Source organism: Pinus tabuliformis, chromosome X (assembly GCF_031772625.1).
Source record: "Pinus tabuliformis cultivar Carrire ecotype Pingquan chromosome X, CPIR1, whole genome shotgun sequence".
Lineage (NCBI taxonomy): Eukaryota > Viridiplantae > Streptophyta > Pinopsida > Pinales > Pinaceae > Pinus > Pinus tabuliformis.
The window spans coordinates 678,363,365-678,391,086 of record NC_142308.1 but is presented as its reverse complement, the minus strand read 5'-3'; the positions used below and the strand labels follow the sequence as shown (position 1 = coordinate 678,391,086).

At 38.9% G+C, this 27,722-nt stretch overlaps 1 protein-coding gene across 11 annotated transcripts in view; it reads right to left on the bottom strand.

The window, feature by feature from the left end:
* Positions 1-463: 463 nt before the first annotated feature.
* LOC149141796 (calmodulin-binding receptor-like cytoplasmic kinase 3) overlaps positions 464-27,722 on the bottom strand; it is a 322,579-nt gene continuing 295,320 nt past the window's right edge. For all 11 annotated transcript variants that reach the window (XM_089450428.1, XM_089450429.1, XM_089450431.1 and 8 more), the window contains 2 exons: positions 1,294-1,592; positions 464-1,058 (listed from right to left, as the gene is read on the bottom strand). In XM_089450428.1, coding sequence (XP_089306554.1) covers positions 831-1,058; positions 1,294-1,592 — 527 coding nt within the window. In that variant the 3' untranslated portion in view covers positions 464-830. The remainder of the gene's footprint in view (positions 1,059-1,293; positions 1,593-27,722) is intronic.

Sequence of the window (27,722 nt, the reverse complement as noted above, 5' to 3'; positions counted from 1 at the left end):
GATTCTGCCTACTTTAGCCTTTATAACATACATCCCAAGCACTGCAAAAAGCCAATGACAAACTCATAGATAAAATGGAAACAATTGCAAGCGTTGGTACAATTTTGAGTTCAAATCCACTACCTGTATGCTTACATCCAGAAGCAAAATGCACTGCTAAAAGCTATTCAGTTCTGCTTTGTCCATTTCACATGTGACTATGATTTTTAAGACCCAGATAGTAGCAAATAATTTGGTTGTATGTGAATTCGCTCTTTTAAATTCAATGAATTTGCAACATAGCATGATGAATAATATTGATATATTTCAACATGTTCTTAGTGCCAAACTCACTTTAAGGGCAACTTATTATTTATTGTCGAAAACCACTACATTTCAACCACATAAGATACTGAATATCAGTCTATTTTGACATTGAATTGAGCTCTTCCTTTGCCACCACCATGTAGCACCTACAATTCCATTTACTGAACCTTCTCAAAGACTATTAAAAAGGAACTTCAATCCAGAACACAGATTGTCAGTTTGATTACATTTACATCTCAGGACTACTAATAGAACACGTTGAATTAGCAGATCACACATATGTTACCTTCTTTAGATACAAAGGCATTATGGCCAGGTCAAGTTCGAATAGTTACATGGATTCTATCTAATACTTGCTATTTTTTAAGAATAAATTTATACTGCGCTGATCACATCCATACTTCAGTTACAGTGTTAAAAAATGTACAAGACGTGGAGCTTCCAAATAATTGCTGTTATCCCTTAAAAAAGGACACAACATTAGATTTGTTTTGAGGTAGCCCTATAAAACAAATATTAAAAAATCAGTTATAATTAAGATTATCTCTCAACTTCAATGCCTGATAGCTTTTTCTTATAGCCCAAAGTTGCTCTCCTGCTTGCTTCATAGTTGGTCTGTCTGATTTCATAGGCGCAGAACATTGAAATGCCAGTTCGAACAACTTTTCCGCCACCGTGTCTATCCCTGGAACTCTTACCAAGTGTTCATCCAAAATTTCAGTTGCCCTACCTCCATTGAATTTGGAGAAAGCCTGGAAATGGCCACAAATGTCTTAGCATAGCCCCAAACTTAAATGGAAATAGCATAAGATAAGAGAGTTATGTCTGCTGTAGCTTTGCAGAAATAATCCATCCATACTGCCAAAACTAACATTCTTATCTATAACAATGAACAATAGAAATTTTATATATTGGCTTCAGAAAGACATTCCAACATCAATGTAAATTTCAGAGAAGATGCTAAAAAATATATATTCCAAAGATTACCCATCTGATAGTGATCCGCTCCTCAATTTCCTTCTTGAACTCTATGGGGCGTCGTCCAGTAAGAATTTCTACTAGTAAAATTCCAAATGAATAAACATCACTTTTCTGTGTTAGCTGATATGTCTTCAGATAGTCTGGATCAAGGTAACCTGCAGTTCCCTTAACTTGAGTTGAAATATGGGTTTCATTTGCTTCCGATGGACCAATTCTGGAAAAGCCAAAGTCAGCAACCTTGGCCCGGAAAGTTTCAGTCAAGAGGATGTTTGAAGATTTTACATCTCGATGAATTATTGGCTGATCTGTTGAGCATAATCAGCATAGTACAACCAGTTAGACCCAAAAGATTTTCATTTACATTCTCTCTAAATCATGAGCATACACAAAAAACATAGGAAATAAAAGTATCACGCACGTCCATAGCTGATAAGAGAGAAAGCAATGAACATGGAAGCAATAAGACGAGATCACAGAAACACATGAGAGAAGTATTTGCTACCTGTACATTCTGTGCACTCTATATCGTATTGTGCGTATATAAGATAAAGTACAGTGCGTAGCATTTTAAGTAAGGCTCCCATTAAAGGGAAAATTCTCGGATGAAACACTAAAGTGGAGAAGATAAAAGAGTAAATGGTACAGGAAGAATAAATAAGCTTATTTAACAACCACCATTTAGAACATAGAACCTACAATTCCATTTACCACACATATGTTACCTTCTTTAGATACAAAGGCATTATAGCCAGGTCAAGTTCGAATAGTTACATGGATTCTATCTATTACTTGCCATTTTTTAAGAATAAATTGATACTGTGCTGATCACACGTGAGAGAAGTATTTACTACCTGTACATTCTGTGCACTCTATATCATATTGTGCATATATAAGATAAAGTACAGTGCGTAGCATTTTAAGTCAGGCTCATTCATAGAGGGAAAAATCTCGGATGAAACACTGAAGTGGAGAAGATAAAAGAGTAAATGGTACAAGAAGAATAAAAAAGCTTATTTAACAATATTACATCCACTTTTTTGACATTAATATTAGGACATCTCATCAATTTTTTCCTGCTTAGGAGAAAGTGACCACACTTTATGCTGTGAGTCGGAAAACTGCTGTTAAAAAAAGGATTCACATAACCATTTGCCTTGAGTAGGTAAGTTCCCTTGCCAAAGTGACAAAACTCAACTCGGTAAAAAGCTCAAGGTGGCCAGAGAGTAAGACTTTGTCTCAGACTTAACAAAAGCTCAGGAAAACTTTGAAGAGAAGAATACCAATTCCTCTAACAATCTATTTGTGACTGAGAATCATCATTGCACATTCCTACCACATACGGTTTTCATATAGGAAGTCAAGTCGGTGGGTTTCAACTGTCAAAATCAGATTAATTATTGTTGGAATGGCCCTTTTTGGACTTCAGATAATTTTTAGCGGAGTGGAGGGGTGGTGGTTGCCTTCTTGTATTTGCAAAACTTTGCAATAGCTTTTGGCTTGGATCCAAAGGATTGGTGTGTTTGGGTCACTCTTTTAATCTAGGACTTGTTGATTGGTTTGCAGTCGGTTTATGATCTAACCTCAACATGGAGCATAGTAGAGTTTGTGATTGGATGGCTTCCTCTCTTCCAACAACCGAGTGGATTGTTGGAGGGGAGTTGAAGATGGTGGAGTGGGAGTGTAACAGATGTAGCAGTCTAGGTTTAGTGGTTAATGGTGCGGAGAAGCAGACACTGTTGATTTAAGGACTCCCTTCAAATATTTGACCCTAAATGGAAACAAAAGGGGCTTGACTATGGCAGTTGGTTCACTTGGATCAATTATAGAGAGGGGAAGGATCGAATGTAGGATGGATTGGATTGTTTCTATGGACCTCAAGACTCGGTATCCTTTGCATGTAGTCTTCATCTAGTAGATGTGTTGATGGATGTAACAAGTTTGAATCACCTTCCAATTTAAGCCATGGTTTATTTGAGTCATGTTGTTAACTTGCCTTCTCTATTCAAGCTGATTGTATCTCATTTGGAGTCACTAGATTTGCATGCTCTAATTTAGTGATTTTGATCCTGTTAATGAAAAATCTAGCACCCTAAAGCAAAGTCTCACTAAGAACTCTAAATTAAGGGCAACGATCAACCACCACTATCACCTTAGTAACTATTCCCCCTCTATTCCGTGGATGGATATTATCCCTGTTACCCAACATCAGTGGGTGACCCCTAGAGGAGAATTTTTCTCCTAGATTTGTCTTCAGCCAACAGCCAACAGCCCCTTGCAGCCACCAGATAGCTCGATGTGCCACCATTCTCTACCACCTGAGCCGGCTATTATGTGCCCTCACCCATCTATTATGATTGTATGTTTTAAGGTGGGCCTTCCAAACCCGAGGGTATGGCTTTTCATTATGTAATTGGGTGTTTTTGCTTACTTATCATGGACACATCTGGACATAGATTATTGGGGGGATTCGACAAAAAGAATGGGCTTGGTTTGTATTCTTGTCCCCTTGTCCAACTTCATGGTTAGTCTTGTATCCTAGTCCCATGGGATCTCCTTTATTGGCCATTAGCTTTAGAAATGGCACTACATGGGAAACCTCGATTTTGGTTGCATGGCCCTACTTCCTGACACCACATATATCACTCCCCTCCGCTCATTATAATTTCTTTCCACATTTTTTCCCATACGGGTCAACATTTGTCTATTGGGTCCACAAGGAGTTAGTCTCACCCTCTCCTTGTCCACACTTTGGGCCGGCCTTGGAACGATGCCCCGGAGGTTGATGTAGCTAAAAAGAAAGTTAAAAGCATAATTTGGCCACTTAAACAGGAAATGTAACATAAATTGCAAAAGATGGTCGAGACATAAGAATTTAGCACTTGGGCAAAAGCCAAGCATGAGCTCTACCGCCTATCATCATGGCCATCATCCTGGTTCCTAGGACCCCTTATGTGAGCCCCCAACATCATTAAGGAACCCATGATTGTCCCAACCCTTAGTGGGCGATGACATGCCCAACCTTAAGGGGGTATTCAATGCCATGTCATACACATCATGCTCTCATTCTCTAATACCCTAATTTTGGAATTTAACCAAAGAACCTAAATTTAATAATTAACATCAATTCTAATGCCCTAATTTTTGCAATTTAATCAAATATTCTGAATTTAACAATTCATTTGCAAGTATTTACCTGAAAATCTCGTTTGAAGGCATTTATGGTTTGTTGTTGCTACTGCTCCTGCTACCAAACCGATCTTTTCCTAACAGTCTATCTGGGATCAACCTATCCAGTTTCTAGACCCAAAATATTTCGAAATAGAGGTATTTTGTGTAAAAATTTCAAGTCTGAAATCCTATTGCAGCGACTATAATTAATTCTTCTAATTGTTAATTAATTAACAATTTATTTGTTACCGCAAATATCAAATAAATCACACTGCAACCTGCACAAATAGAACTGCAAAAAATAATAGCGTCGGAAACTGAGAAATATTCTAGTGCGCACACAAAAATTTTGACACTTATTTTTGGTCAAAAGTCCCCGGAAAAATCTAACTTGGGAAAACTGGTGCAACAATTGAGGGTTTTATATTATTATACAACAGTGAATTTCTGAGTACAATCTATGGATGCTCAACTGACAATCCAATCAACAGAATAAACTAGCCAAAATATCTATAAGGCAAATACCTCAACGCCATGCCTGATCCTGCTCCGACAACTGATAAATCTGGGCAATTGTATAACCTCTGCGTAGTGCTTGCGCTGACCCTAACTCGCTATGCTCGAAACTGCAAGAAAATGACGTCCTAGCTGACTCTGCCTTTGGGAGAAATTCGTTTAACCTTCTAGAGAATTTCCAGACCAACAACAACTGAATTTCTCTCTCCTTCAGCAAAATCAATCTCCCTCTGAAGCCTTTTGCACTGCCTCTTCACACTCCACTAGGAAATACGACCCTTCTGTCACTGACTCTCTGGATCTGGAAAAACTTTCTCCCAAACTCACTGTCCCTGCCCCTCTCTGTCTTTGCTTCCTTCTCTGGCTCGAACTCTTTCGGCTGCTGCCTCTGGAAAATTGAACTCTCCAAGGAAATCGATCTTAGGAGTGTGCGTTCTCTATCTACCTATCGACTTCTTATTATCTTCTGCTAGACCTCCAACGACCAAGATTAAAACTTAATCAAGGGTTAAGATCATATTAGAGTCGATCCGTGTGAGTTTCTAGATGAGTCACACCTTATATCAATTAATTATGATTAATTAACTCCTTTTCCTAAGTTTAGATTTAGGAAATATTAAAAAATGGGTTAATGATCTAATTGAAACACTTCTAGGTGGAATTTCTAGAAACGATTTTTGGGTTATGGAGAACTCCTGTGTTTTAGCCTCTCCACAAAGTTTCGAGACTAGAACACCTCTAATGCTACAAAAACTAACACTCCCTCTTAGCGAGGAAGGTGTTCTAGTGCCGCACTACTGCTACAACACCCTATCTCTGCATCACCCTCTATACGATGCTGATGTCTGGCCATTGCTCACCAACCACTGCGCAACTTTGACGTTGCATCTATGTTGCTGCCAACTCTCCATCTGCACCGCAACTCCCTCTCAACTATTGTTGCTACAACTGCAACTCAGAAGCATCCTAAATACTGAATCAATTGTATCTCATGCTGCATCTATCTTCTGAGCATCTGACTCCAACTAACCATTGCACTGTCCACTGAAGAATTTGCGTTGCTGCTGACTCTACTACTGAGCCTCCTCCTTTGCTGCCAACACTGCTCTGCACTCCTCCGCCCCTGACTACCACTAGTTTGCAACTATCACTCGGGTAATCTAACTGCATCACTGAAACTGATCCATCCTGCTACTGAATACTGTGGCCCACTGTAGCTAGGTAAGGATCTATGAGGAGGATACCTCAAGGATCCTGCCCAAATCTACAACTCTGGGACTGTAATTCCATATCACCCCACCTCACTCTTGGAGGTATATGCATTGCAAAATCCTCCAGCTTGGAGGACAACCTATTAATCTCAGCAGACGCTGCCGCCTGGTCCTACTTCTCCTGCTTGTCCTTCTTCCTAAGAGGACACTGTGTATTGTAGTGGTCGAACTCACCACATCTGAAGCACTTGACCTTTAACAGGTCCTTCTTCTTCTTTCCCCCCTATCCCTGACTAGGACCCTTTGATGCTAGGGCCACATTCTCCTCTTCACACTTCGGTCCCCTGCTACTGTTGCCGCTGATGGTGCTCTTTACTAGAGCCCGCCTCAAATCCTCCTGCTGTAGGTCGGACCACACCCTGTCCCATTTAGGAAATGTATTTATGCCCAAGATACTTTGGAGAAACATCTGCCATTCCTATGAGAAACTATTCAGTGCCAATTGTACAAGCTCTTTAGGTTGGGGTGCCTCCCAAATGGCTGCAAGATGGTCTTGGACTTCCTGAATCCTGGTGAAGAAGGCGTCTATGCTTTCGCCTTTCTGCTTCCTGATGCTCCTCAACTTCTTTTGTAGGAACATCTTCCTCTGTTCGGAAGTACTCTGATATAGCTTGGAGAGAGCATCCCACATTTCTTTGGCCATACCTTTGTCTACCACATGTGAGACTATATGATCTCAGACTCCATCCAAGATTATCTGCTTCGCGTTTGCCATCTCTTTTCTTTACTCCTTTAGCTGATCAGGGTTCTGGGGTATTGCCACCAGATTCTCTGCATAGGCTTTCAGGCCAAATTCATCCATAAGGAAGGACATCCTAGTCTTCCATATGACATAGTTGGAGGCTCCCTCCAACCTATCCTGATCTCTAAGCCCAGTTGTGGCCATCTCAAATCTGATCGAAAATCTCCCTCTTTCCCTCTGCTCGGCTGTTGGATCTGCTACACGCACTCCCTTCTGGAGCGAGGAATTCTACCCACAACTCCTGCCAATCTGCAACAGGAAATTTGGATTTCTAAAATGCGAAATCGCCTGAGAGAAATTTCCTTCTTCTGTGTGTTATTTCTCTTCCACCCGATGTTGATTCTGCTTCTGCAAACTGCAGGAAAACCCTCTGCGCCCAAACAAGGAATCTACCTAGTGAAAATTTGAGCTATTGCTGCTCTCTCTGCTCGCTGGAACCACTCAACTAGCAAGCCAAATTTTTCTGCTAACCTACACTTAAAAATCGAGCTTCCCCAAGCAACTCGATCTGCCTGGCTCAAACTCTGCGCAACCTCCAAAAATTCGTCCTGTTGCTCCCTCTTGAATAGCAAATTTTTGCTTCTGCTTCTGAGCTTCCCTGTCTGATAAAACATGCTGTAATACCATGTGAAAATTTCAAGTTTGAAATCCTATTGCAACACCGAAATTAATTCTTCTAATTGTTAATTAATTAACAATTTATTTGCTACAACAAATATCGAATAAATCACAATGCAACCTTCACAAATAAAACTGCGGAAAATAATAGCACTGGAAACTAAGAAATATTGTAGCACACACATAAAAATTTTGACACACTTATTTTTGGACAGAAGTCCCCGAAAAACCCCAACTTGGGAAAATCATTGCAACAACTAAGGGTTTTATATTATTATGCTTGCAGTGAATTTCTGCGTACAATCTATGGATGCTCAACTAGCAATCCAATCAGCAGAATAAACTGGCCGAAATATTTGTGAAGCAAATACCTCAACACCACACCTGATCTTGCTCCAACAACTGACAAATTTGGCCAGTTGTACAACCTCTGTGTGTGCCTCTGCGCAGTGCTTGCATTGACCCTAACTTGCTAGGCTCGGAACTGCAAAGAAAATGACTTCCTGGATGACCGCCTCTGGGAGAAATTCACTTGGCCTCCCGGAGAATTTCCAGACCAATGGCAACTGGATTTCTCTCTCCTTCAAAAAAATCGATCTCCCTCTGAAGCCTTCTGCGTTGCCTCTATGCAGTTCCACTGAGAAATATGACCCTTCTACTGCTGACTCTCGAGATTTGGAAAATCTTTCCTCCAGACTCACTATCTATGCCCCTCTTTGTCTCTGCTTCCTTCTTTGGCTCGAGCTCTTCAAGCTGCTGCCTCTAGAAAATCGAAGTCTCCAAGGAAATCAATCTCAGGTGTGTGTGTTCTCCATCTACCCATTGACTTCTTCTTATAATCTTATGCTAGAACTCCAACAACCAAAATTAAAACCTAATCAAGGGTTAAGATCATATCGGATTCGATTCGTGTGAGTTTTTAGATGATTCACACCTTATCTCAATTAATTCTAAATTTCTAATTAATTAACCCATTTTCCTAAGTTTAAACAGGAAATATTAAAAAATAGGTTAATAATCTAATTGAGACACTTCTAGGTGGAATTTCCATAGACGATTTTTGGGTTATGGAGGACTCATGTGTTTTAGCATCTCCACAAAGTTTCGAGATTAGAACACCTCCGATGCTACAAAAACTAACATTTTGGCCTCCGTGCCCAAAACTCCAAGAACAACTGCTTAGGTTTCCTATTCTATTCACAGATTTACTCAAGCGGTCTATTCTTCATCGTGGCTCTCCTCTCTTCTGTCTTCGCGTCCCCCACTTATATCCCCAACCCCACCACCTCCAAGCCTTCCCCCCACCGTCTCAACATCACAAATTTTTATTTAACTATGATTTCCTCGCTCTATCAATAATTGTGTTGTCATGAATGTCTTTTATTTTAACCAATTTTTAGAGGTGGTCGATTCTTATGACCAAAATGAGTTTGGTTAGTTTGGTTCATGAATCTATTAAAGAATTTCCATAGGTTCATTTAATTAATGAATTAAATAGGTCTATTCAATAGTTTTTTTTTGTTTTTTTTTTTTTATGAATTAAATGGATTTATTTAATTAGAGAATTAAATGTGTTTTTCTAATAGGTTTATTGATTTAGTAATTCTACTAATTTATTTATATTATACAATCATCATAATCACCTAGTGTGAATATATATATATATATATATATATATATATAGCGCAATGCATGTGATGCATGCATATGTAGCTATCATATACATGTTTTGTATGCATGATGATAATCACTTTTGGCGATAATTCGAGATAAGTCATTACATACACCCTTCCTTTAAAACTTCATCCCGAAGTTAGGGTTTATAGTATAACAATAATTACTTTATTGATTATTATAGTTGTGCAAGGTTTGCATTTTGAGATTGAATTTTCATTTATAATGTGAAAACACTTCTAAAATTTGTGTTTTAAATATTTATTGGTTTACAACTTTAGTAGTCATGCCCTGCCCCAGCAGAGCTTCTGAGCTATTCTAGAATCATTCTATCTTTCCTAATCTCTTTCGCTCCCATCCTATCTATCTTCTACTGGGATATGCCATGTCGTCAGCTATATTGATCTAACCATTCATAAACATCAAGGGTGTCAGTGTCAACTATATCGACCTGATTTCCCAGTAGGCATATGGCAGTGATCATCACACAGTTAGGGGAGCGTGACTTGCACAGTGCTCCCATGACTCCAGGTTTTGGAGGATAAACAGTGGGCAACACCTCCACCCCTCCTAGTAGGACCAAGGTCAATGCTTTATCATGAAACCTCATTGAGCTTTAATTGTTCTTGGAGTTTTGTCATACGTAGTCGGTTTGGTAATGATACTATCTGCAATGTAAACACTTGTCCACACATTATAACATATTCATCAACATATTCAAAGCCAATTGTATCCAAATAACAATTTCTATGCATTCCAAATATGTTGTTATCTATGATATTGATCTTTAAATTCATATAACGTATTGGCTATGTCTAGCCCATATATCTGTAAGTTAGCTTTCATATTAAGTAGTCAAATGTAGTCAGTCTTTTATTTCCATCTCATCATTCATGTTGATATGTAAAATAAAAATTATAGACATCACATCCATAACATAATTTATAATTCATATTAATATCATGTACCAACAATGTTAAGAAAATAACATACTTCATATTGGTATCCATGTACTAGCAATGTTAAACAAATAATTTGAAATCATTCTTATGTGTAACCTTTCATAGTTATTGAATAGTTCAAAATGTTAGTTTCAAGTATACAACCAAAATAAGTAAAGATATACAAACTAAGGTTTTAAGTGCTTCAAAATCAAAACAAGTTGGGGCATTTCTAGCATATGGTCTCTATGTCTTCCTAGGTAGTCGATCCAAGACTATACTTGTCCCATTTGACCTTAACTTGATCTACCAAGCGATTCCTGCACTATTGAAATTTACGTTCCAGTGTATGTAATGGTTCGACTCAAATGGTTTTCTCGTTCGATACCTGCAATTCCTTTCATTAAAGGTTATGTGATTTCCTCCAGACTCACTATCTCTACCCCTCTTTGTCTCTGCTTCCTTCTTTGGCTCGAGCTCTTCAAGTTGTTGCCTCTAGAAAATCGAAGTCTCCAAGGAAATCGATCTCAGGTGTGTGTGTTCTCCATCTACCCATTGACTTCTTCTTATAATCTTATGCTGGACCTCCAACAACCAAAATTTAAACCTAATCAAGGGTTAAGATTATATCAGATTCGATTTGTGTGAGTTTCTAGATGATTCACACCTTATCTCAATTAATTCTAATTAATTAACCCATTTTCCTAAGTTTAGACAGGAAATATTAAAAAATAGGTTAATAATCTAATTGAGACACTTCTAGGTGGAATTTCCATAGACGATTTTTGGGTTATGGAGGACTCATGTGTTTTAGCATCTCCACAAAGTTTCGAGATTAGAACACCTCCGATGCTACAAAAACTAACATTTTGGCCTCCGTGCCCAAAACTCCAAGAACAACTGCTTAGGTTTCCTATTCTATTCACAGATTTACTCAAGCGGTCTATTCTTCATCGTGGCTCTCCTCTCTTTTGTCTTCGCGTCCCCCACTTATATCCCCAACCCCACCACCTCCAAGCCTTCCCCCCACCGTCTCAACATCACAAATTTTTATTTAACTATGATTTCCTTGCTCTATCAATAATTGTGTTGTCATGAATGTCTTTTATTTTAACCAATTTTTAGAGGTGGTCGATTCTTATGACCAAATTGAGTTTGGTTAGTTTGGTTCATGAATTTATTAAAGAATTTCCATAGGTTCATTTAATTAATGAATTAAATAGGTTTATTCAATAGTTTTGTTTTCTTTTTTGTTTTTTTTAATGAATTAAATGGATTTATTTAATACATTTATTTAATTAGAGAAATAAATGTGTTTTTCTAATAGGTTTATTGATTTAGTGATTCTACTAATTTATTTAATAGGTTTTTTTAACTGATGAATTAAATAGGTTTATTCAATAGTTTGTTTTTTTTTTTTTTAAAGAATTAAATGGAATGATTTAATTAGAGAATTAAATGTGTTTTTCTAATAGGTTTATTGATTTATTAATTCTACTGATTTATTTATATTATACAATCATCATATGTGTATATATATATATATATAGGGTTATTTAATTAATGAATTAAATGGGTTTATTCACTAGTTTTTTTTTTTAAATTTATGAATTAAATGGATTTATTTAATTAGAGAATTAAATGTGTTTTTCTAATAGGTTTATTGATTTAGTAATTCTACTAATTTATTTATATTATACAATCATCATAATCACCTAGTGTGGATATATATATATATATATATATATATATATATATATATAGCACAATGCATGTGATGCATGCATATGTCGCTATCATATACATGTCTCATATGCATGGTGATAATCACTTTCGGCGATAATTCGAGATAAGTCATTACATACACCCTTCCTTTAAAACTTCATCCCGAAGTTAGGGTTTATAGTATAACAATAATTACTTTATTGATTATTATAGTCGTGCAAGGTTTGCATTCCGAGATTGAATTTCATTTATAATGTGAAAACACTTCTAAAATTTGTGTTTTAAATATTTATTGGTTTACAACTTTAGTAGTCATGCCCTGCCCCAGTAGAGCTTCTGAGCTATTCTAAAATCATTCTATCTTTCCTAATATCTTTCGCTCCCATCCTATCTATCTTCTACTGGGATATGCCATGTCGTCAGCTATATTGATCTAACCATTCATAAACATCAAGGGTGTCAGTGTCAACTATATCGACCTGATTTCCCAGTAGGCATATGGCAATCATCATCACACATTTAGGGGAGCGTGACTTGCACAGTTCTCCCATGACTCCAGGTTTTGGAGGATAAACAGTGAGCAACACCTCCACCCCTCCTAGTAGGACCAAAGTCAATGCTTTATCATGAAATCTCATTGAGCCTTAATTGTTCTTGGAGTTTTGTCATCACGTAGTCGGTTTGGTAATGATACTATCTGCAATGTAAACACTTGTCCACACATTATAACATATGCATCAATATATTCAAAGCCAATTGTATTCAAATAACAATTTCTATGCATTCCAAATATGTTGTTATCTATGATATTGATCTTTGAGTTCATATAATGTATTGGCTATGTCTAGCCCATATATCTGTAAGTTAGTTTTCATATTAAGTAGTCAAATGTAGTCATTCTTTTATTTCCATCTCATCATTCATGTTGATATGTAAAATAAAAATTATAGACATCACATCCATAACATAATTCATAATTCATATTAATATCATGTACCAACAATGTTAAGCAAATAACATACTTCATATTGGTATCCATGTACCAGCAATGTTAAACAAATAATTTGAAATCATTCTTATGTGTACCCTTTCATAGTTATTGAATAGTTCAAAATGTTAGTTTCAAGTATACAACCAAAATAAATAAAGATATACAAACTAAGGTTTTAAGTGCTTGAAAATCAAAACAAGTTGGGGTATTTCTAGCATATGGTCTCTATGTCTTCCCAGGTAGTCAATCCAAGACTATACTTGTCCCACTGGACCTTAACTTGATCTACCAAGCGATTCTTGAGCTATCGAACTTTACGTTCCAGTATATGTAATGGTTCGACTCAAATGGCTTTCTCGTCCAATACCTGCAATTCCTTTCATTAATGGTTATGTGATTTTTTAATAATGCAATATCTTAATACATGTACATGAAAAACTTTATGAACTTTATGCAAGTGGGGTGGAAATGCAAGACGATATGTGACAGGTCCAACTTTTTCTAGAACTTTAAATGGACCAATAAACTGGTGCGACAACTTTGTTCCTTTTCCAAACCAGATGGTGCTTTTGTTTGGTCTAATGCGGATAAAAACTTGATCCCCTACTTCATAATTCCTATCCGTCCTATGAGTATCATCATAAATTTTCTGTCTATCTTGTGCCTCCTTTAACTGTTGTCTAATTTGTTTTACCTGTTCTTCCATCTCTTGAATTAATTCTGACCTTACTACCACTCGGTCCTCTAACATGTTCCAATTTAGCGGTGTTCTGCAAGGTCTTCCATATAATGCTTCAAATGGAGACATTCCAATTGAACTATGGTAATTGTCATTATATGCAAATTCAACCAAGGGCAAGTACATTTCCCAGTGTGTTTGTTGATCCATAACATGCATCCTCAGCATATCTTTTATTATTTGGTTCACCCTTTCTATCAGTGCATCAGTCTCAGTATGATAAGTTATACTTAAATTTAATTGAATTCCTAAAGTTGACTACATTCAAGACCAAAACCTTGAAGTGAATTGCGAATCTCTATCTGATATGATATTTTTAGGAACTCCATGAAATCTAATGATTTCATTTATAAATACTCGAGCTACGTCAGCAACCTCATAAGTATCTCTTACAGGAATAAAATGGGTGTTTTTCGTTAGTTTATCCACCACAACCAGAATGACATTATGCCTTTGTGGGGTAAGAGGTAGTTCGACAATAAAATCCATATAAATCACTTCCCATTTTGTCATAGGAATGTCGTGAGGTTGCAAGTGTTACTGATACTGAGGTCAAGGAGGTGGTATTGCTACCTCCTTGTCCTGAATTGCAAGTTAATCTATTTTGATGTATAACTATGTGTAACAATAATACTTATTTGTAATTCACAGGTGTTCATAATTCATAGTATCACTTCGTAAAACTATCTAGCATTTTCTAGCCCTATTATGGCCATGGAAGTGGGTTTTAACACTTTTTTTTAAATTTAATTTTATAGGTATAAGGATCATATTGTATATTATGATTTATATGTTTTTAAGAATTAATGTAGTATAATTGTTAAAAAAATGATAACAATCTAGTAGGTAAGTTCTTAGATTATGCGATGCCTAAAGTTTATTGCGCGCACACACACACACACACACATATATATAGTATTAGGAATTTTAGTTACAAAATAATTTTTTACAATTTTGTTCTCACCGTATATGACTCCATGATGATTTAATAATCATAAAAGCATTTTAATAAGTGACTGTTTGTCTTTTCTTATCCTCAGTTAAATTGTCATTTTCATTTATCTTTGTTTGAACCTTTAAATTACTATAAATTGTAATAAATTTTATTTTGACAATGTGATATTTTGGTAAAATTATTATTATTATAATATTATTAATATATTTTTAAACAAATATAACTTGAAAAGTAATATAATATCCTAATTTTGGAATTTAACCAAAGAACCTAACTTTAACAATTAACATCAATTCTAATGCCCTAATATTTGCAATTTAACTAGATATTCTAAATTTAACAATTCATTTGCAAGTACTTACCTAAAAATCTCGTTTGAAGGTGTTTTTGGTCTGTTGTTGCTCCTGCTACCAAACTGACCCTTTTCCTCCTAGCCTATTTGGGATCAATCTTTCTAGTTCCCAAACCCAGAAGACTTTGAAACACCGGCCCCCGTGCCCAAAACTCCAAGAACAATTGCTCAAGTTTCCAAGTCTGTTCACAGATTTACTCAAGCGGTCTATTCTTCATCGTGGCTCTCCTCTCTTCTGTTTTTTGCTTCCCCCCTTATATCCCCAAAACCACATTGCCTCCAAGCCTTCCCCCAATCGTCTTACCATCACATATTTTTATTTAACTATGATTTCCTTTCTTTGTCGATAACTATGTTGTCATGAATGTCTTATATTTTAATCAATTTTTAGAGGCGTTCGATTCTTATGACCAAATTGAGTTTGGTCAGGTTGGTTCACCAATTTAGTAAAAAAATTCCATAGGTTCATTTAATTAAATGAATTAAATAGGTTTATTCAATAGTGTTTTTTTTTTTTTTTTAATGAATTAAATTGATTTATTTAATTAGAGAATTAAATGTGTTTGTCAAATAGGTTTATTGTGTGAAAAATCGGAAACCCGATTTTTATTGCAGCAACTGGAAATAATTCTCCTACTTGTTAATTAAATTTAACAATTTATTTACTGTGAGCTACAACAAATACTGAATCAATCACACTGCAACCTTCACAAATAAATTGTGGAAGAAAAACACTGGAAGAAATACTAGTACACACACATAAAATAACACAGTTATTTTTGGACCAATGTCCCCCAAAAAAAACCAACTCAGGGAAATTGGTGCAACAGTGAAATAATCTAAGTACAACTAGATGTCGAAACTAGCAATCCTACAACGAAATACTGGCAAGAAAATCTAGTGAGGAGAAATTCCTCACTCCACAGGTAAATCCCAGTACTAACCTCAGCTCAAATTGAGCCATCCAAATTGCCTTTGTGCAGTCACTGCGTCACCCTAGCGCAATTGCTATTGCTCTCAGCTTGGAACAACTTCTCCTCAAGCTGTATGACTAACTACTATCTGGGAAAACATCTCTCCTGGCCTCTGTAACCTCTGCCCAACTTTTGGCATTGAAATTTTGCTTCTCCCCAACAATTCAACTTTTCCTCTAGAGGCTACTGTGTTGCTCTATGTTAGCCTCTCTGTGGCTTCTCTGCCTCTCTGCAAAGGCACTCACCAGATCAGGAAATCTTCCTCCGGATTCACTGTCCCTGCCCCTCTCTCACTGCTTCGATCTCACTAGCTCTCTCTTTGGCCACTGACTGTTGCTACTCTGGAAATCGATCTGCTCATGAAATCGTACTGCTCAAGTGTAATTTTTCCAAGCCCTGTCAACTTCTTCTTATAATTCTCTGTTGAGACTTCAACGACCAATATGAGATCTTAATCGATAGCTAAGATTAACTTGAAGTCGATCCGTGTGAATTTTTAGAACATTCACACCATAACTTAATTAATTCTGATTAATTAGTCATATTCCCTAATTTTAGACTTAGGAAATATTTAAAAACTGATTAATAATCTAATTAAGTCATTTCTAGGTGGAATTTCTAGAAACGATTTCTGGGTTTTGGAGATCTCATGTATTTTAGCCTCTCCACCAAATTTTGTGGCTAGAACACATTCGATGCTACAAAACTAACATACTGATTTAGTAATTCTACTAATTTATTTATATTATACAATCATCATAATCACTTAGTGTGGATATATGTAATGTCTCGAATGAAAAAAATTTGGAACAAACCCTTCACATAAAATTATCATCTACTTAATAGAAGATTTCCATGTAAAACCCAAACCATAAATCCATAAATTGCATAAAAATATCATTAAAAATCACAACATGAAGAACAATGAGAAATGCAGCAACAAAATCTAGCTTTATTATATAGAATATATATGCCAATATAATAGCTGGAAACAACCCTCCAAGATAATAATACTGAAACTGGCCTCCAAACTGAAACAAGAAATCAAATAATTGCAACCTATGAACCCTCAATGGATTCACCAATGGAAGAGATGGGCGCTCGCCCACTCTCACTGAATCACCCAAGGGTTTCGTCCTGGGGCTACTGCTAAAGTAGAGAACTAGGTTCTCAATCTCTCATACAATAAACAATACCAAATCCAAGATGTCTCCAAATGACCTTCTCCTCCTCTTTTATAGATCTCCAAGCCTCTAGAAGCATCTTATTTTATTATTATTCTAAAAGCTCCTCCATTGAATTTATCAAGTGACCTTTTAATTTTATTTTATTTCACTTAAGTCACTTTTGGCCCTTTTCTTCCAAGTAATTAATTTTCCTTAATTAAATGATTAATTAAAGTCATTTTTAACTATGGAAAATGGAAAATCGCCCACCATACTCTCTTCGACCATTGGAAGTCTCATCTCAGCATCCCATCATGTAGATCTTCTCATTCCAGCTCCAATGAGCTATTATACTGAGGTGCTCCATCAATTAATATCCCCGGAATGCCACCTCGAGCATAATTAATTAAGTTATGCCCAATAATAACGCTGATTTTTGAAAGTTGTTGGAATGCGATGGAACAAAGGCAAATTGTGCGGATGATGGAATATGCCAAGTGAATGCCATCAAATCCTATAAAAACTCCACCGAGACCCCTGATGACATAAACTTTCCTGATTGACCTGGCCATCCCCTACCCTGGAAATCCACCCTAGTTGTACTATGAAGAAGAATAAAAATGGAAATATGACAATCCTCCCACCCCAATATTGCTTGCCCTCAAGCAATCCAAATCTGTAGACCAATTGGGTGGCCCGACGCAACTGAGACCTAATGCCCGAATCCTATACGAACCACAGGGTGATGCTGTACTCCGGATCAACCATCATGAACAGACCCTTCAACGCCCGAATCCCATACGAACCACTGGGTGATGCTTTGCTCTTGGGTCGTGTTAGCTCTGCTACAACTTCAGTGTTTAAAGGTTATAATCAGATTGAACAATGCTGATTTCAGTTGCAAAGGAGCTTGCAGAACTTCATTGTATTCTTTCTCCTTCATGTGCATCATTCCCTTATAACCCCGCTACCTCCATTTCCTTCTTTCCTTTCATCCTCCTTGTTCTCCTAACTCCATTATTACTGTTGTCTTCTATAAACCATGTTTAAGCCACCTTCTGCCTCATTCATCCTCAATCCTCCTTTTTCCCGGGGTCCTTTGTTTCAAATTACATTTAATGGTTTTTGTGCTTAGCCCGAGCGCAAAGTTGAAATGGCCATATGACCATTTCCTTATAACCGCGTGCATATAAAATATAACCCTCTAACCCTTTTTTCCTAGCTCTCAAGCTTTTTTATTTAAAACCTTTAAAAACCCGATAACCTGTTAAAATCCCCGTATTAACCTTTTTTTTGTTTTAACCCCCGAGCGCAAGGTTTAAATCCACATGACCATAGGCATTTAACTGCGTGCCTATACCACCCCTGTCACATTACCCCCCGGTTAACCCTTTACCTTTTTATGCTGTTAGATCATCCGTTGCCATAATCCAACGCTTTTCGCTGCCCCCGCATCGTGAACTTGCACGACTGTTAGCCCGCGGGGAAGCGGTTTCCCGCCGGCCACGTGGCTCACCCTGACTGGATCGCACCCGCCCTGTACGTAAACCGCTCAACGCCAAAAGCGGTGCGGGGAAACCATGAAACCGCCGTCCTGTACAGTCCCCGCCGACTATCTGCCGCGCATCTTTCGTCCCCGATCACCGTCGGATCTACTCGGCGGTGATCCGACGACCCTCATTCACCCCGATCGTTTTCCTCCCAATGGCCGCCATAGTCTGATCTCCGCCGTTGATTTGTATGATCTGACGGCTGAGATTCATTCCTCTGATGCAAGTCTGCTTCCACCATTCTATTCTCGCCTGTAACCTGTTTTGTGCTCCCGAAAGATGAAGGGGATGATCTACCTGCTCTCTGCACAGTTAAGGCTTCAACAACTGCAATTAAAGACAAGATGGCCGAAGGACAAAAAGGATTGCCTTGAGCAGTTAAAACATTTATCATTTATGGGATTCATTCGGTCAGCATTCCATCTGAGCAGAGAAGGACAACAGAATATCCAGAAGGGTCAATTTTGTTCATTAAAGCTCTCAAACTGCAGCAGAGGCCTAGTTCAGATTGTAAATGTGGTTGGTGGTCATTTATTGACTCCTCCACGCATAGTTTAGCAGACTGTTTTTGTAAACCAACCTCAATATATACTCGGAGATAGAATGTTAGAGGGGTTGATGAGTGTTATCTTGCTATAAGGTTCAACTTCTGGAGAGTGTAACTGCTATGATACCTGCAGCGTCTGGTCTTCATTTTCAGCTAATGCAAGCTTTTTTTGCTGTTAATTGCTCACTGTCCACTTCTTCTTCTTTGTTCCAGGCTGTGCCTGTTATACTTTTTTTTATGTGCTGTGGATGTTTAGCATTAGAGGGGTTGTCATCCCACCTCTGTGTTAAAATCTAGTTAGTTTCATTGAATTTGTATGCAGGTTTCTGTTGTTTTAATGCCAGAGAGTTGTCATCCTGTCTATGTATTAAAAAACAGATTTACAGACCTTTTAACTGGTTACAGCCGGCCATCACGGGATCCTGTGCATCTGTTGGTGTGGTCAGTCTTCTCCATCATCACATTTTCCTTAAACTGTGAGTAATTGGTGGTCTAAAGCCTTGTAGTCTGGGGGTGTTCACCCATGTCTGGGGTTAAGCATAGTAGAAGTGGTTATCTGGCTTGAATATGCAACGTTTCTTTTATTCATCGACCATTTTCCAACATTTTATGTTGAGTTTGTAATGTTCCCGAGCATCTCTGATATACAACCTAGGAGAGTTTCTTGGGGTGATAACATTAATTGGCGCTGTTGTCGGGGAGAGGAGATTGAAGCTCAGCTTCCCTGGGAGAACAACACAGTTCCAAGCTTTGATGATAGACAAGGTTTGGACACATATTTTGGTTGTAATCATCTATCTGGCGGCTCCACTGGAGGAAGACCATCATTTGGCGACTCCACGTTGCAGTTCTGGCACAGTTGGTGAGGCATGCTCGTAGAAATCCTTAGAAACCATCAGCTGAACCATTCCCTGATCTTGAGAAGAGCATTCAGCAGAAGAAAATATCGCAGTAAGGAGCATCAGGATCAAATAAGCCTTGGAATTTTTATGTATCTCTGCTAGTGTAGAAATACCTTCAGAGATTCATTCAGCTCCTTAGTCATTCATTTCCCTTTCGGACCTCAGTTGAAAGAAGCATCCATGTTGTCCATCATATTCCTCGGTTTCTGTCATTCTTCTCATTGATCTATTCCACTTGGTCCACCAGTATCCCTTTCGTATACCTAAGTCATGGCAAGCCAATAAGCCCTCACAAAGATAGAAAGAATAGTTGCTGCTAGGTATGGACCCTTAGTCTTGCCTACCCCTTTGAATGCCATGCCTGCAAGAGATTATCAAGAATTTATGCCTAAGTTTACTAGTGCAGAAGGAGTAACAACTGAAGAGCATTTAGAGGCATTTTATAGTTATGCTGATAACTTGGATATCAATGAAGAGGATGTCTGGATGAGGGTTTTTGTTCAAAGCCTAGATGGGGAAGCTAGAAAATGGTTTAAAGAATTACCCCCTAGGTCTGTTGCAAACATTGAGGCCCTAGATGATGTATTTTTAAAGCACTGGGGGAATAATAAAGATCTGCTCTTTTATCATGATGAATTTGGGAACTTGCAGAGAGAAGATGGTGAGATGATGTCTAAATTTAACATCAGATTTAATTATATGTACAACAAAATGCCAGCTGAAGTAAGACCTAGCCCTTCTTCTGCTATGATTACTTATGCTAATGCTTTCGATTCTCAATTCTGCATGCTGTTAAGAGAAAGAAGATGTACTTCTTTCGCTGATATGCAAGCTGCAGCCTTTGAAGTAGAAACAAATATAATTGCTGCAGAAAGACTCGAAGGTGATGCTGAAAGAAGAAGTCAGGGAGGTGTATCCTCATCATCCTCAGAGCCTAAGATAGATGAATTAGCTAGGATAATTGAGTTTTTGGCCTCTGAAGTTTCCAAACTAAAGGCTGAGCAGTATTATGAAGAAGCAGGAGTTCCTTGTGAATTCTCTTTTCCAAAGCCAAATCCACATAGAGAAACATATGAGCGTTCGCAGATTTTGCAGAGAAATCAGGATACAAACGAAGATCAAAGGGTGAAGACCCTTTGTCAAAATATAGTCATGAAAGAAGAGCTGTTTGAAGAGGAGGAGGTCCATGGTTTGGAAGGTGCTCATTTCCTAACCAGAGCTGCCTATGAAGAAGCATTGTCCAAAGACACTATTTGCCAGTTTGTTGTAGCTGCAAAACAACAAGCTGATCAACAAAATCAAGTAGTAGCAGATCCCTTTGTCCTCCAAGAATCTGTGCTCGATGCTAGCTCACCTTCACATGGCTATGCAGATCTGCAAATTAGCCTGCCTGCTTTTGTCCCCGGACCAGTGATTAAAAAGGGAGAAGAAAGCTCCCCATCATCTTATGTTTCTCTGTCTGATCAAATGACAATCCCTCACAGTGGCCCCTTGAACACTGAGGCAGGAAATAGCTCTATTCTCAAGGCTGAAGTTGATCATCTCAGTCTTGATATTCTGAAACCTGCTCAGGTGGCCTCCACTCAGATCGAAAAAGCAGCTTATCAGATGACAGAGGAAGAGAATGTACAGTTTTGGGACTCCTCCTTGGATGAGGATTGTTCAAAGAAAAATTTAGGAGCAGATCATGTTTCTGTGTCCCCTACACATGAACATATTGGTGCACCATTCATATTGATTATGCAAGCCATAGATGATAAAGATAAGTACACAGCAGCAATGATTATTTAGCAGGTGTACAAAGGCTCCCATAAAGAACATCCAAGAAGGAGAGCACACAGAAGGGAGATGAAATTTGATCCATATTTACCTATTAAGCTTAAATGTCCTAAACTTTTTGAGGTAAAGGATAAAATAAACCCTGTTTTGAAGCTCTATGATGAAGGGGCCGAGAGCAGGAGAAACAATTTTGATGGCCCATCAGTTGACCAGTTTTTGAATATTTATGTTGTTTAAGGCTCTCAAGCCTTAGTGATTGTAATCATGTTCTTTTACAGGTTTCTATTGTAGGCTTAGTTGACTCCATGCCCAATGGATACTAGGCACTGTTTTTAAGCTGGTTTTGCATGAAGGCATTGGTCTGCAGTTCTTGAGACCTCACAGGGAGGTTCTCATCCCTAGAAGGAGCCAGTGTTAGCTCTGCTACAACTTCAGTGTTTAAAGGTTATAATCAGATTGCACAATGCTGATTTCAGTTGCAAAAGAGCTCGCAGCAGTTCATTGTATTCTTTCTCCTTCATGTGCATCATTCCCTTATAACCCCACTACCTCCATTTCCTTCTTTCCTTTCATCCTCCTTGTTCTCCTAACTCCATTATTACTGTTGTCTTCTATAAACCCTATAAACCCTGTTTAAGCCACCTTCTGCCTCATTCATCCTCAATCCTCCTTTTTCCCAGGGTCCTTTGTTTCAAATTACATTTAAGGGTTTTTGTGCTTAGCCCGAGCGCAAAGTTGAAATGGCCATATGACCATTTCCTCATAACCGCGTGCATATAAAATATAACCTTTAAACCTTTTTTCCCAGCTCTCGGGCTTTTCTATTTAAAACCTTTAAAAACCCAATAACCTGTTAAAATCCCCGTATTAACCTTTTTTTTTTTGTTTTAACCCTCGGGCGCAAGGTTTAAATCCACATGACCATAGGCATTTAACCGCGTGCCTGTACCACCCTTGTCACATCACCCCCTTGTTAACTCTTTACCTTTTTATGTCGTCAGATCATCCGTCGCCATAATCCAACGCTTTTCGTTGCCCCCACACCATGAACTTGCACGACTGTTAGCCCGCAGGGAAGCGGTTTCCTGTCGGCCACGTGGCTCACCCTCACTGGATCGCACCCGCCTTGTAAGTAAACCACCCAATGCCAAAAGCGGTGCGGGGAAACCGCGAAACCGCCGTCCTGTACAGTCCCCGCCGACTATCTACCGCGCATCTTTCGTCCCCGATCACCGTCGGATCTGTCTGGCGGTGATCTGATGGCCCTCATTCACCCCGATCGTTCACCTCTCGATGGCCTCCATAGTCTGATCTCCGCCGTTGATTTGTATGATTCGACGGCTGAGATTCATTCCTCCGATGCAAGTCTGCTTCCACCATTCTGTTCTCGCCCGTAACCTGTTTTGTGCTCCCGAAAGATGAAGGGGATGATCTACCTGCTCTCTGCACAGTTAAGGCTTCAACAACTGCAATTAAAGACAGGATGGCCGAAGGACAAAAAGGACTGCCTCGAGCAGTTAAAACATTTATCAGTTATGGGATTCTTTCGGTCAACATTCCATCTGAGCAGAGAAGGACAATAGAATATCCAGAAGGGTCGATTTTGTTCATTAAAGCTCTCAGACTGCAGCAGAGGCCCAGTTCAAATTGTAAATGTGGTTGGTGGTCATTTATTGACTCCTCCACGCATAGTTTAGCAGACTGTTTTTGTAAACCAACCTCAATATATACCTGGAGACAAAATGTTAGAGGGGTTGATGAGTGTTATCTTGCTGTAAAGTTCAACTTCTGGAGACTGTAACTGCTATGATACCTGCAACGTTTGGTCTTCATTTTCAACTAATGCAAGCTTATTTTGCTGTTAATTGCTCACTGTCCACTTCTTCTTCTTTGTTCTAGGCTGTGCTTGTTATATTTTTTTTAATGTGCTGTGGATGTTTAACATTAGAGGGGCTGTCATCCCACCTCTGTGTTAGAATCTAGTTAGTTTCATTGAATTTGTATGCAGGTTTCTGTTGTTTTAATGCCAGAGAGTTGTCATCCTGTCTGTGTATTAGAAAACAGATTTACAGACCTTTTAATTGGTTGCAGCCGACCATCACGGGGTCCTGTGCATCTGCTAGTGTGGTCAGTCTTCTCCATCATCACATTTTCCCTAAACTGTGAGTAATTGGTGGTCTAAAGCCTTGTAGTCTAGGGGTGTTCACCCATGTCTGGGGTTAAGCATATAGAAGTGGTTATCTGGCTTGAATATGCAGCATTTCTTTCATTCATCCACCATTTTCCAACATTTTATGTTGAGTTTGTAATGTTCCCGAGCATCTCTGATATACAACCTAGGAGAGTTTCTTGGGGTGATAACAGGTCAACCCATCATGAACGAACCCCTCAATGCCTGGATCCTAGACCAATCTCTAACTGAACCTGTCGTCAACAAATCCTCCTAGATCCCAATGCCACCAAGAACAAATATTAAGGCTACACGGACCCTGTTGTGCTACAACTCCAACCATGAATGTTGCTCCATCCACTGCATACCAACTCATAACCTCTCTCCAATCCAACCCTTGGGATAGACCAAGGTCAATCTCATCATGTTGATGCCATGTTGAAATATCAATGAGTGGCCAGCACATCCTGCTACCAACTGAAGCATGTGATATCCCTCACCTCTGAGGACTCTTGCATTATAATTCTTTTGACTAAAAATGATACTCCATCAAAATAATACCAGCTCATGATCTCTCGCCAATCCAATGCATGGACACCTGTGTAAGGGATATGTCTGTTATGCTGAAACTTGTCCATGCTCAACTCTTGAGGCTCTACTCGGTCAATCAAAACATGTCTGAGAAATTATGCCTTTCTCCCTCTAATGGGAAGAAGTGGGCACATTGTGCTGCAAGCCCTAACTATATACTCCTAGAGAAGGCTGCTCCTTAAAAGTCCTGCAGCTTTGCTAGTTGCTTGTGCATCTACCTTCACCTCATCAGTGGGTCGGCCCAAAGATGGATGCACCACCATCTCCAACAGCTCTTGTCGTCTACTAGCCTCCTGCAAAACAACCCTATCAATCTCCAACACCTCTTGAGGACAAGTGTCTGCAAATACTAACTCCCTGTAGACTGCTTGCACATCTGTTGGCTCCACCCCAATGGTTGGCCCCAAGGGTGTCTGCTCATCCTCCATCATCACAGGTTCAATATGAACCTCCAACTAGCTCTCCCAAAAAGGCTCATCATGCATACTCTGCGCCTCATCCTCCTCATGTTCCATCATACGCTGCTCATGCTGACTCATCACTGGTGACACACTATTATGAATGTCTCCCACAGGGTCCATTGACTGCTCACCATACACACCTGAACATAAATTTGGCCTGCTATCAACAACTCCACATGACTCATGCTCCTCAGAGGCATCCTTGAATGAATCAATGGACTCATCCAAAGAAAAATCCTCGCTTTGAGAGTCAGAAGGAATATCCTCCTGCTCTACCTTTGTGATCTCCTCAGTGTCACTCAAGCATGAGTGGTCAGGTCAAGGTCCCCTACAGATGAAGCAAAGTCCCTTCCTCCTTAGCTCATTCCTACTACATGATCCCCCAAACTTGAGTAGCTCCTCGCTGGTCAACTGTCTCCTGAACAACCCAATGTTCCGCTCAACCAACCTTTCGGCTAGTTCATAAGCAATAGGTGAGACTAACTGCGCTTTCCTCCAAACAGAGAACAATCGAGACTGCAACTCCCGGCAAATGGAATCACGACCTCTCATACATGATGACAAGATGGACTGCATCTGTGCTATGACTATGTCAAGATGATGTTTCCTAATGTTGAAGAAGCATCGAAACATCTGCAGAATATGATCATCACACTCAAGATCAAACATGACTTCATAAGTCCTAGTCGTGGCCATAATTTTTAGAACCTCAAGCTTCTTCCCAAAGGAGTCTACACTGTTGTCCAAGACCTGAATAGTCTCCATTATCAGCTTGAAAACTCTCCTCATGATATCATCATTGTAAGGAGCTATAGGGGTGGTGAGTCTCATGATGTTATTGAGACAAGATGCAACTGGAATTTGTGTTGTATGAAAGCAAGCATAGCTGGTTTTAGAGCCCAAATCAGGTTTCTCCCTTCTAACTGGTTTACTTCAAAAAGGAGTGCATCTAATTCATCCAGTTTGAAAAGAACTTTCCAGGTGACCCTCATATGTTTCAAATCAATCCCCGGTGCAAAAATTTTGTTTCCTGTCTCTGGCTTCTTTTGCAAATCTCCCGGATGCTCATAGTTAAGAATGGCATGGACCTCTTTTGAGAAAGGTCCATTGTTTGCTGCTGTTAGTTTATTAAGGAGGTTTATAAAGGTTTGATCCATTTTGTTTAATGATGGAAAGTATATCAAGAAGTACAATAATGACCAATTGACCCAATACATAGATTTCTCACATCCACAACATAAATCTAACCCCATAGACAAGACTTTACTCAAAACTACAGACTCATCATACAAGATACTAGTAGCATGTTACCCTCTGCCACACTATGGCCTGACACTGCTGAGCAATATTAGACATACACTAGTGCTTACTATTTTTCTTCTTGACAACATAATCAATATAGACATTATAGGGCTTTTATGAGCCACTTAGCCATGCTACATCATACAGGTCAATAATATCTCTGCTCAGTATTAGCAAGGACATAATGCCAATCCCAGGTCCATGATTCAATGTTTTATGCAAGGATTTTCTCAATTACTTCTAGCACTTCATGACTTTGTTTATGGTTACAAATTTCAAGCATGGCTTAAGAGCAGACAACTACTTCATGGCTTTGTTTATGGTTACAAATTTCATGCATGGCTTAAGAGCAGACAACTAGAATAAAGAAAATTTTACATGCCTAGACAGTGCTGTGCTTAAATAGTTGTTGATGAAGCTCCAACAAAGTCAAAAAAACTGTGATGTGTCAGCCAGGATAGTCGATCACTGTTGCAATGCAATTCTACCACAGGGTCTCCTCAACTGAGAATATGACTGCATCCTTTTCTGAAATTCAAGCCTCTGCCTTAGTTGTTACTCTCGTGAAATTTACTGTAATAAGCTTCCACTGATAATAAAGTTGAATTGGATGCCTCAACTCATCCCTTTGCTAGAAATTTTCAGATTTGGACCTATAAATAATTAGTCGCCTCCTCAACTATTGCCGAAATGTTGTTCAACTTCCTTCAGGTCATCCAAAGATATACCAGAGATGGATCTCGGTCTCTGAAAATATCAACGATACTTGATCTTCAATGCAGATAATATGGGCTTCCGATAATTTTGGTGATCATGCCACTGGTATGAGGCTCTGGCAGCTCTGAGAGAAAAAACACCGCCCCTGAATGCAACTTCCATGCTCACTTGTCAGCCACCGTCTCACTTGTAAATTCCACGCAGGATATCTACATGAATATTTTAATTCTTTACCTCAGCCTGTCTTCACAACTTGTCCCCCACGATCACTCACTCAACCCAATTTACTCAACAAAGCACACATGCACACTTAACTCCACGCAACAACTGTCTCACAGATGCTTGGCTCCTTCTGTCAGGCATCGATTCCGGCAGTGTACTCTGAAATTTTTCATGCTGGATGCGGCCTCTGATAATGACACCGACCACTAGCAAATCATCCCTCAATCCTTTTGGCAGTGTGGTCGTCAAAGGAACACGAACTCCCCTATAGAACGACAAGTCGACAGCTACAGTCCACCCACAACACCGTGTCCATGTCAAAAGTCGACCCGCTGACTCAAAGCTGCCAATGTCATCTCTGG